This window comes from Urocitellus parryii, chromosome 8 (assembly GCF_045843805.1).
Source record: "Urocitellus parryii isolate mUroPar1 chromosome 8, mUroPar1.hap1, whole genome shotgun sequence".
NCBI lineage: Eukaryota > Metazoa > Chordata > Mammalia > Rodentia > Sciuridae > Urocitellus > Urocitellus parryii.
The window spans coordinates 70743110-70755631 of NC_135538.1; the positions used below are offsets into that span (position 1 = coordinate 70743110).

General features: G+C 37.6%; 1 protein-coding gene across 2 annotated transcripts in view; it reads left to right on the forward strand.

The window, feature by feature from the left end:
- Positions 1-377: 377 nt before the first annotated feature.
- LOC113198448 (gamma-aminobutyric acid type A receptor subunit rho1) overlaps positions 378-12522 on the forward strand; it is a 36887-nt gene continuing 24742 nt past the window's right edge. For both annotated transcript variants that reach the window (XM_077801915.1, XM_026411200.2), the window contains exon 1: positions 378-499. In XM_077801915.1, coding sequence (XP_077658041.1) covers positions 378-499 — 122 coding nt within the window. The remainder of the gene's footprint in view (positions 500-12522) is intronic.

Here is a 12522-nt window from a genome sequence, read left to right on the forward strand (position 1 = left end):
TTTCATTTTGGAAATTGCTGTGGTCCGTTTTTACGTCCTTCTATGCAATGGACAAGAAAATACAGACGTTGACTAACATATTTGCCCCATTTGATGATGAACTAATTTAGACCAGCCAAAATAATTGTTCCCCAGGGACACAGGAATTCAACCTCAGTTCAGAAAATCCCTGACATCTGACGTAGGAGGATTTATAGGTTTAGTGGAAATTGCTTTCTCCTGCTTGCCAGATTACATACTGCCGGTTAATTTTTTTTTTTTTTTGCATGAGTAAACATCCTTCCAATAATGAACAGACCAATAATGTCTTAAGAGAGAAAAGAACATCCGTTTCCTTTTTGTGGTTTCTTGAGAGACGTGTTTGGATTTTGAAACCCATGTTGGCTGTCCAGAATATGAAATTTGGTATCTTCCTTTTGTGGTGGGGATGGGTTTTGGCCACTGAAAGCAGAGTGCACTGGCCAGGAAGAGAAGTGCACGAGATGTCTAAGAAAGGCAGGTGAGTGAACATTGAGCGACAGAGGATTTTAGGGAACGAGGGTGTGCAGAGCAAGCTTGGGCATTGTTCTGGGAACCGAGCATCATTTTCAGTTTCTGTGTTCTGTGTGGATGCCCTTTCCCTTTGTTCTCCCATTTCTCCCCTTTTCTTTTACAATGATGCGAGATTAGATGATATTATCATCCTATATTCTTAAACTCTTAACTAATAATTGTTCTGAGTGACAGAGATTCTGGAAAAAAGAATATATGCACATTTTCTAAAATATTAAGGGCAATTCTTTGATATCCGTATCCTAGGTTTAGAACAAATCTGTGAGTTCTCAGATCACCTATTGGACCTTTAATCTTGGAGAATTATTTTATTATTTCTATTAGATATGTGGGTCCCTTCTTAATCTTAAAAAAAAAAGGTAGATTGTGTGACTTGAAGGACCATTTGATCATTGCCTACCTGTAAACTGGGAGGGGGCAGGGATGGAGCTTGCCAACACAGTACGTGCGGCCCCAGCCGTACCAGCTTGTGCAGATGGAGCTTAGACAGGGAGCGACTCCCCACCGGCCCTTCTGCACTTGGCCTCACCTGGGTGCTCTGATGGCAAGGTTGCATGTATGTGCACTGCCCACCTGCTTGGATGCCATTAGTCAATAAAGCAGGACTGTGGAGACAACCTAGTCCAGCACTCTTTCTTGACTGATGAGGAAATGAAGTCAGTAAAGGCATCTTTGATTTTTGATCCTTAGCCTTAGCTCCAAGTCTGATTTTGGCTTTCTAGAAGAGCTGGAAATACCAATGAATATGAAAGGAAATTGAGCTTTTGGAAGTTTAGGGCTGGGGGTAGGTTATGTCTTGCTTCTCAGTGCCCTGCCTCTTGGGATTTGAGAGACACTTATACGAATGGGCTCCTACACAGCCAGTATCGCTCATAGCACTTATTTCAAGCTGCTTTGCAACATCATAAAACTAGGAGCTTAAATATCTAAAGGCTACCATGAGCCCTGGTGTACTGAGAAAGCCCACTGTGCCCACCAGGATCAGTGGCAAACAGTGTAATTTGTGGAGTGAAACAACCATAGAGATTGCTTGAACCAAATATGCTCATAGGAATTAAAGGTAACAATAGCAATGAACCATATTGGTTGTCATCAAAAACTTCTCATCCTCTCTCCCAAGTTAGAGTAAAAACCTATTAGCAAATGCGGGTGATTAAGAAGTCACAGTGAATTAGACTTTTGTTTAAAAAATTTTTAAAAAGTAAAGATTTTAATTTTATTTATTAATTTTTTATTTTATTATAAACTCATAAATTATAACTATACATTTATGGGGTATAAAGTGATGCTATTTTTATGTATTACATATATTTATATGTGTATAAATACATACACAATGCAAAATGATTAAATCAAGCTAATTAACATGTTCATCACCTCAAATACATTTCAGGGTTTTTTTTTGTGTGTGTGTGTATGAGAACATTTGAAATGTATTCTCTTAGTAATTTTGAAATGTAATGTTAATAACTATAGTAACCATGCTGTGAAATATATTGCAAAAAAAACCACTAATACCTCTGTCTATTTGAAATTTTGTCCCCCTTGACCAGTATCTCTTCCCAATCCCCCTCCCCACGCGCCTCTGGAAACTGCATTCTCCTTTCTGGTTCAAAAAGTTCAGTTGTTTTAGATTCCACATATAAGTGACATCATGTGGTATTTAGACAGGTCTATTTTTGGACATTAAATTTAAGAAAGTGGTCAGATAGTCTGTGGAGATCTCTTTTAGGCATTTAGAAACAATTAGTCTATTGGAGTTGGGGCTTAGAAAGGAGACAGAGTCATTGGCTTTAGGTATTTGTCTCTGTGCCTGACTTGTTAAACCCAGAATAATATCTTCCAGGTTCATTTATTCTGTCACAAATGACAGACTCCCCTTCTTTTTTGAGGCTACCATTCATCCAACAATGGACCCCTGGGTTGCTTCCGTATCTTGGCTATTGCAAATAGTGCTTTCAGTGGACCCGGAAATGCAGGTGTCTCTTCAACATCCTGAACTCGGATCCTTTGGGTATATACTATGAAGTAGGATTGCTGGATCTTATGGAAATTCTATTTTTCTTTTTTTTTTTTAAAGAACCTCCATACAGTCTTCCATGATAGCTGTATTAATTTATATTCTCACCACTAATGTACAAAGATTTCCTTTTCTTAACATCCTCTCTAATGCTTAGCATTTATCTTTTTTATAACAGCAATTCTGACAGGTGTGATGTAATATCTCATTGTGGTTTTAATTTGCATTTCCCTGGTGATTAATGTTATTGAGCTTTTTTCTTTTTTCATTTATCTGTTGGTCATTTTTTGTCTCCTTTTGAAAAAAACAAATTGGCCCCTTGCCCTTTTTTAATAGTTGGGGAGAGGGGGTCTTACTGTATTGTCCAAGTTGGTCTCAAACTCCTGGGCTTAAGCAATTCTTTTGCTTCATCCTCCTGAGTGCTGGGACTATAAACATATATTGCTGTTCCTGGTTTGCTCTTTGTAAAATCAGGTTATTCACCAGGCATGGTAGTGCACGCCTGTAACACCAACAACTTGGAAAGCTGAGGCAGGAGGATTACAAGTTTGAAGTCAGTCTCAGCAACATAACAAGACTCCATTTTGAAACAAAACAAAATAAAAAACTTAAAGGGTTGTGGATGTAGCTCAGTGGTAAAGCACCTCTGGTTTTCATCCCCACTGCCACCAAAAAATACATAAAAATTAAATCTAGTTATTTGCTTTTTTACTATTGGGTTGTTTGAGTTCCTTATATATTTAGGGCAGTAATTCATTCTCAGATGTACACCTTGCAAATATTTTGTCCTGGTCTATAAGTTAGCTCTTCACTCTGCAAATTGTTTCCTCTGCCGTGCTTTTTAGTTGGATGTAATCCCATTTATCTTGCTTTGGTTACCTCAGCTTTTGGAGTCAGATTTTAAAAAATCATTACCTAAACCAATGTCTTATAATTTTACTGCATGCTTCCTTCTAATATTTTTATAGTTTCGGGTCTTACATTTAGGTCTTTAATCCTTTAAGAGTTGATTCCCATAGGATGTGAGATGAGAGTCCAAGTTCATTCCTCTGAATGTGATCCAGTTTTCCCACCACCCTGTATTAAAGAGACTGTCATTTTTCCATCATTGTGTTCTTGGGACCTTTGTTGAAAATCAACTGACTATAAATGCACAACTAGAAATACTGTATATTCTGAGCCATTGGTTGATGTGTCTATTTTTATGCCAAGATCATGCTGTTTTAAATACGATAGCTTTGTAATACAGTTGGAAATCAAATAGTATGATGCCTCCAGCTTTGTTCTTTTAGCTTAAGATTTTGTTTTGGTTATTTGGGGTCTTTTGTGTTTCCATGAACAATTTTGGATTGTTCTTTCTATATCTGTGAGAAATACCATTGGAATTTTCATAGGAATTGCATTGAATCTATATATCGCTTTGAGTAGTTATGAATATTTTAATAATATTAATTAGATGGGCACAGAGGTACACGCCTATAATCCCAGCAGCTCGAGACACTGAGGCAGGAGGATTGCAAGTTCAAATCCAGCCTCAGCAAAAGTGAGGTGCTAAGCAATTCAGTGAGACTCTGTCTCTGAATGAAATACAAAATAGGGCTGGGATGTAGCTCATTGGTCAAGTGCCCCTGAGTTCAATCCCCAGCAACCCCCCCCAAAAAAATAATATTAATTATACCAATACATGGGGCTGGGGATGTGGCTCAAGCAGTAGTGCGCTCGCCTGGCATGCGTGCGGCCCAGGTTCCATCCTCAGCACCACATACAAACAAAGATGTTGTGTCCGCCAATAACTAAAATAAATAAATAAATATTAAAAAATTCTCTCTCTCTCTCTCTCTTTAAAAAAATTATACCAATTCATGAATGTGGAATATCTTTCTACTTACTTGTGTCTTCTTCAATTTCTTTCATCAGTTTTTATAATTTTTAGTGTAACTGATACCTCCCTGGTTAAATTTATTCTTAAACATTTTATTCATGTTTCAATTTAGCTATGAGGCTGTTTTCTTTATTTAATTATTAGAATATATAAATGGGGCTGTTTTCTTTACTTCATTATTAGAATATAGAAACCCCAATGATTTTTGTGTGTTGGTTTGTATCCTGCAACATTAATACATTCAAATATTAGTTGTAACAGTTTGGGGATGAAATCTAAGTTTTCATTTGTAAGATCACATTATTGGAGCTGGGGTTGTAGCTCAGTGATGGAGCCCTTGCCTGGCATGCGTGAGGCACTGGGCTCAATCCTCAGCACCACATAAAAATAAGTAAATAAAATGGGTGTATTATGTTCATCAACAACTAAAAAAAATTAAGAAAAAAGATCATATTGTCAGCAAACAGCAACAATTTCATACTTTGCTTTCTTTCTTTGGATATCTTTCATTTCTTTCTCTTGTGTAATTGCTCTGGCAAGGACTTTTAGTTCTATAGTTAAGTAGAAATACTGAGAGTAGACATTCTTATTTCTGATCTTAGTGAAATAGACTTCCTTTTTAAAGATTACTTTTCAAATTTTCTTTTTTTATTATGTTGACGCATATAACCAAAAATCTTCCACATTTTTATCGGTGCCTTAGGCATAATGGTGAGAATCATTGTTACATATTTGTACTTGCACACAATTAACAATATAATTTGTTCAGTATCTTTTCTAGTAATTCTGCTTTCCCTCCTCTCTTTCCTCTCCTGGTTCCTTTTCCTCTACTCTACTGATATTCCTTTAATTTTTATGAGATTCCCTCTCTCCACACACACATACCTTTCTTTTCCTTTTTCCTATCTCGTTTCTACATATGAGAAAAAAACATACACCCCTTGACTCTGAGTTTGAGTTGTTTCACTTAACATAAGGTTCTCAAGATCCATCCATTTTTCCTGTAGATGACATAATTTTCTCCTCCTCCTCCTTTTCTTCTTCCTCTTCCTCCTCCTCCTCCTTTTTTTTTTTTTTTTTTTTTTTTTTGTACTGGGGAGAGAATCCAGGGTACTTAACTACTGAGCAATATCCCCAGCCCTTTTTAAAATTTTTAGTTTGAGGCAGGGTCTCTCACTAAATTGCTGAGACTGGTCTCAAACTTGTGATCCTCCTGCCTCAAATAGCTTCCCAAGCTACTGGGATTACAGGTGTATGCCATTTTTTCTTTAAGGCTGAATAGAACTCCATTGTGTGTGTATGCTACAGTTTCTTTATCCATTCATCCACTAATGAACACCTAGGCTGATTCCGTAACTTGGCTATTGTGAATCGTGCTACTACAAACATGGGTATGCACATATGGCTATAGTATGAAGACTTTAATTTTTTAGGATAGACAGTAAGGAATGGTATAGATGGATTGTATGATGGTTCCATTTCTAGTCTTTTGAGGAAACTCCATACTAATTTCTATCGTTGTTGTACTAATTTACAATCCCACTGAGAGTGAAATGTATTCCTTTCCCCCAACATCCTCTCCAGCATTTATTATTATTTGTATTCTTGATGGCTTCCATTCTAACTGGAATGATGAAGTAGCTTTGATTTTCATTTCCCTCATTGCTAAAGAAGTTGAATGTTTTTTCATACATTTATTGGCCATTTTTATTTCTTCTTTTGAAAAGTGTCTGTTCAATTTATTTGCTCATTTATCAATTGAGTTATTTGGTTTTCTTGGTTTTGTTTTGGGTGTTAAGTCTTTTGAGTTCTTTTTATATTCTGGGTATTAATCTTTTGTCAGAAGAGTAACTAGCAAAGATTTTTCTCTCATTCTATAGTTACTCTTATTCTTGTTTCCTTTGCTGTGCAGAAACTCTTAAAATTTATGCCACCCCTTTTATTAATTCTCAATAATATTTTCAGAGCATTAGCAGTCCCATTGAGGAAGTCATTGGCTGCACCTATATATTGGAGTGCTGACCCTGTTTTCTTTGAGGAGTTGCAAAGTCTCTGATCTAATTCATAGGTCTTTTATACATTTTGAGTTGACTTTTATATAGGGTGAAAGTCTCATTCTTCTATATATGGATAACCAGTTTTCCAAGCCCTATTTATTGAAAAAAAGTGTGTTTTAACACCTTTGTTGAGGACCAGATATGACTCTATCTGTGTGGGTTTGTCTCTGTGTCCTCTATTCTGTACCATTGGTTTATGCATTTTTTATTCCAGTACCATCAGTTTTTATTAAAATAACTTTGTAGTATAGTTTGAAGTCAGGAATTATGATGTCTCCAGCATTTCATTTTTGGCTTAAAATTGTTTTGACTCTTCTGGGTCTCTTATTCTTCCAAATGAATTTTAGGATTATTTGTTCTAGTTCTGAGAAGAATGTTATTGGTATTTTGAGAGGAATACTTTGAATCTATATATTGCTGTTGGTAGTATTATCATTTTAACAATATTGATTGATTTTTCCAATCCATAAACGTGGGAGGTCTTTCCATATTCTAATGTCTTCTTTAATTTCTTTCTTCAATTTTCTATAGTTTTCATTGTAGGGGTCTTTCACTTCCTTGGTTAGATTACTATTAGGGTATTTTTTCTTTTTTTTTTTTTTAATGGCTACTGTGAATGGAATTATTTTCCTGATTTCTTTTTCAGCAGACTCACTATTGATGTATAGGAAAACTTGATTTTTGTATTCTGATTTTGTAACCTATTACTTGGATGAATTAATTTATTAGCTCTATCAATCTTCTAGTGGAGCTTTTTGGATCTTCTAAGTATAGGATCATATCATATGCCAACAGTGATAATTTATGGGAAAACAACTTTAAAACACAAAAATTACCCATAATCCTCAATCCTGGAAGGAACTTTGTTAGCATCTTAGTGTATTTTCTCCTGGTCTTTTTTCTAATTATATATTGAATATTGACTGGTTTGGGGTTATTCTATGTCTATAGTTTTTAACCTTTTTGTATCTAATATATTACCTGCATGTTTGCTTATTTTAAAAGTCTATAGAATTCTCAATTGATTGGCTGCACAATAAAGTAAAATATGTATAATAATACACAATGTGCCAATACTTAAACATTTTCCTTTATGTATATTTAGTTGCTTCTTCTTTGAAACTATAGATATTCTGTATGTACATCTTTGCACATAAAAGTAGTTATCTGTATACATGAATATTTAATTAGGAGAGACTCCTGGGTATGTTCTGCACTAAAATGTATTCCTTTCCCCCAACATCCTTTCCAGCATTTATTATTATTTGTATTCTTGATGGCTTTCATTCCATGAGAACATTTAAAGTTCTAGGTATATTTGGCCAAATTTCTTTCCAAAATGTCAAGTGGACCCAATTTATAACCCATCAGACAGGTTAAATTTTATTTTATGTTGCCTAAACTTTTAAATGGCCCACTTAGTTTCTCCCAGACTCTAAACCCACAAGCTGCTGATAATAATTCATGCTTGTCTTCTTTTCATGGTTCATGCTAATAAAGTAGGAAACAAGGTAAACACAGACATACCTGGGGTGAGGAAGCTGAGGTTCCTAGGGTGCAAAATTTAGGGAGGTGCTTGCATAGCCCTGACAATGACTGTCTCTTTCGATTTTGCCCTAACTTCTGACTGTCTCTTTAGATTTTGCACCTCACTTTTCTAACTCTAGTCTCTACTCTGGCAAATAACTCATATGTTTTCACAAAATCTCCAGGGAAGGCATATCCAGGTGGGCTCACTTTCACAAATCAGATGGTAAAGATCAGAATGCCACAACATTGGAAAGTGTTTCTAGAATGATTCAACATTACTGTCTCTCTTCCTCCCTGAAGGAAAGGAAACATAACCTGTTCATACCACAGGCTCCAGGAAAAATGACAGCTCAGGCTCTAGGAGAGCAAACTGACCATACCAGAAGCCAGAAGAACAATTATTATACATTCTTTGCAATGCTAAAGAATTCACATTTATAGTGAAGGTAAAGAGGATCTGACCAGTAGATTTCCATTTGGAGAGAGAATGATTTAGGATAATAATAATGGAATAAACAAGGATGGAGGAGATTGAGATGAGAAATTTTATGGAGCAAGAATTGCCAGAATTTGATTGGCATCAGGGTGAGAGAGAAGTTTAGGTATTTGGATTGTATGACTGGGTAGATGGTGGTGCGGGAACTAGCAAACAGGAGAAGGAGTTTCAGGAGTAAAGATGATAAATTCAATAGAACCTATGGATCTGGATGTACCTGCAAGATACCAACAGACACCTTACCAGTAGCAGGAGGGGATATAGGTATGCAACTGAGGAGGGATATTGGGCTGGAGATATGGATTCCAAGGTAGTCTCTATAGGCATGGTGGATGAAGTATCCGGAGAGAGCATGTAGCAAGAAATAAGAGCAGGATCAAGGTTAAAATCTAGGGAAGAACAATATTTAAGGAGAAATTAGAGGAAGAGGACTCAGTGGAGGAAACTAGTAAAAAGAGAACAGAGAAATAGGTACAGAGCTGGATTAGAAAAGCACTAAGAAAGCCATTTATTTGACAGTTATTAAATATGTTTAATGGCAGTTAACATCCTGGGCAATGGGTTCTTCACCAATGACTAAATCAGATACAACCTCAAGAGGCTTACAGACTGGGAGGCATTCCAGTGAGGGGTCCAGGGTTTCCAGAAGGAAGTGATCAGTAGGGTCAGATCACACCAAGGTCCAAATCCATTGGGCAGAGGAGTAAGAAGTGAGCCTTAAGATATAGGATAAAGTGGGCTGGGGTTGTGGCTCAGTGGTAGAGCACTTACCTAGCACATGTGAGCCACTGGGTTCAATCCTTAACATCACATAAAAATAAATATATAAAATAAAGGTATAAAATAAAGGTATTGTGTCCAACCACAACTAAAAAGTAATTTAAAAAGATATAGGATAAAATAATTAAATACCGTTAATACTTTAAAAAGAAGAGACAGGTGTCAATACAGTGTAGCAAGGACAGGAGAAAATGGAATGACTATAGACAACACTTACAAGAAACTTGACCATGAACTGAAAGATTAAGCTTGAGTGAAGACAAGACAGGGAACCAGGCAAGAATTTTAAGCTAGGAGAGACTTGGACAGGGTCAGACGATGAAGGGTAGAAGCCATAAGAGCGCAACAATAAGATTTTGACCTTGCTGCATCAGATGTTGCTATCAAATCTCTGTCACACCTGACTAAGTGGGAGTCAATACATTATGAGATAGATCTCTCTGATCATCCTAAATACCCTGAACTTTGATTTTTCTCTTCAGCTAGTAGTGCTCTGTCTTCATCTTGTTCCTTTGTTCTCTAGAAATTTTTGCCTGGACTGTTAAGTCCCCACCTTGTGTTTCCTGGGTCTTTTCTCTCTGCCTAAGATCTGCCCTTCTCTAAGGTTTCCTGAGGCCTCTGCACATGCTGCTCCCATGCTCACGACACCCTTCTCTTTCTTCTGATTTCAGCCCATTGAAATATTTAAGAGCTATCACCTCCTCTCAACCTGCACCATATATCTTTGTTTCTTCATGTTGAAGTACAACATCTGATTTATGGTGAATGCTTAAAAAATGCTGGACATAAATAAATAAGTGGCTCCTCTTGCCCTTTGCTATTCCTGTACTTCATTAGTTCCTTCATTCATCCATCCAACAAATATGTATGTAGGGCCCTCTGCTCCAGGCACCATGCCCATGGCTTGGGAGACAATGATGGGCAACATGGACCTGCTCCTTCCCGCAAGGTGATCACAGTCTGGGGGCAGGGTGGATGTTAATCAAATAAATCTTGCAGAATCTCAGACTTCAAGGACCTTAGAAACCATCTCATATTAAAGATGAGAAGGGTAAGGTCCCCAAAGGTACAAATCTTATGTTACAGTCCCACAGCCTACCCTGAGTCCCATAGCCCACTTTTTTCCACTTCCTGGGTTCTCCTCTCATCATCGTAAAATGAAAACTCAAAGTTATGTTGACAAATATAAACCTCAAGTCGAATGCTTTTGTAAGTCAAAAATGATTCAGTGTCAGCTGTTTCATGTTTCAGATCTACAAGTTAGAAAGTAGTCTTTTCTATAATAAATAGGAAAAACACAATCTGAGAATCTATCAAAGAGAATAGGTAGGAAGAAATTCAGAGCTTTAAATTCCTAAAAGGAACCAGTGCCTTCAAGGGGAAAGGCACAGGGAACTTATGTCCAAACTTACTTACAAGAAAAAAAAGGAATGGGCTAGACTGAGATTTTGCCTGAGAAGCAAGTTGATAAAAGTGCCCTTTTCACTCCCTGGAAGGCGAATGCAGGCCAAGTCTGTGAGTCAAGGACCCACCAGGTTGGCAGGAACAAAAGTCAGTGATGGGTGGCAGAAAGATAGCTTGATTTGATGACCCCAAGATAGAATACAGTTGGCAGGTTAGTTCTGCCCACACCCACAACCCCTGCTATTCTTTGGCTCCAGGCTCAGACCTCAGAAGCCAAGGAGTGTTCACACTGTATATTGAGGGATCTCCAGCTAGTAGTGCTCTGTCTCTTTTCAGTTACATACCTATATCCCTTTCCTTCCAGAGAAATAGGCCAGTAGCATGCATATGTACATGTTCATATGTATGCATGTATGCATGTGTGTATCCCTCCATCCATCAATGAGAGAGGGAGAAGGGAAGAGAGACTTAAGAAATCAGCTTTGAGACATTTGTAGAGGGGCCTGGGGTTGTGGCTCAGTGGTGGAGCACTTGCCTAGCATGCATGAGGTACTGTGTTGGATCCTCAGCATCACATAATAATAAATAAATAAAATTAAGGTATTGTGTCCGTCTACAACTAAAATAAAAAAAGACCATTTGTAGGGGTTGCCAAGTCTGAAATCTGTAGGACAGGCTAGTTAGCAGCCTGGAAATTCTGGCAGGAGTTGATACTACAGTCTTAAGTACAAAGGCAAGTTGGCAAGCAGAATTCCTTCTCCTTTGGAAACCCTCAGTCTTTTTTTTTTCTCTTCAACTGATTAGAGGAGGCCTACTCACATTATGAACAGCACCCAGTAATGCTCCCTGGTCTGCTAACCTGGAGGCCCCACCTAGCGACATGAGATCAGTACAGGATGTTTTGCTCTGATTGAACTCACACTGGTTTATGTTACTGGCACATGATCCAATACAGTAATGCTCCTAAGTCCTTTTGTAACCAAAGTTCCAGAACATGGTCAGGAATCAACCTGGAACATAACCTTAGCAGTTTCCACAGGACCCTGTTCCACCTTTTGAATATCGAGAAAGCATTTCCCCATCTTTAGTTGTCTGGCCACTCTCCCATCTTCCAGGTTTTCTCTGCTACAGTATGCTTAAATTTCTGGAGATGTCATTCCTCTGGGTCTGCAGACTTGAACTCCATATTTTGAAATTCTGAATGTTGTCAGAACATCAGAGCCACCTCTGATGTTTTGACAACATTCAGAATTTCAAAATATGGAGTTTGATGACTTGATGACAGGGTCCCATTCTCAGGGATTCTGGTTTAATTGCTCTGGGATATGGTGTGTTTGTTTGTTTTTAACTCCTTAAGTGATTCCTCGGATGCACAAGCAGGGCTGAATCATTGAGCTGGTTGATCTCATGCTGTCATGTTCACTTTCCTGGGCAGCAACGAATTCTCTTCACTTTTTCCAGATTGAAGGCTGTTCTCTTTGTGGGAGAATATCAAAGTAAAGCAGGATTCTGTTAGCAGAACCTTAGCCTCACTGTAATCTTTTACTAACATGGTCCCTTCTTCAAGCAGCTTTTTCCTTCTACGGACTCTCCCAGCTAGAACTCAACTTTATAAAATTTTGCTTTACTTTATCATGTCTTTGAGTCCTATTGATGACATCATTTCTGAGAAGATAGAGACATCAACTTTGACAAGGAAGTAAGAACTAGCTAGCAAAAACAATCCTGATTTCTTGGCATTTGTAATAACCAAGGGGAAAAAATGCTTGTTTGTGGTCCAAATGCCTGGATATTATCCTTG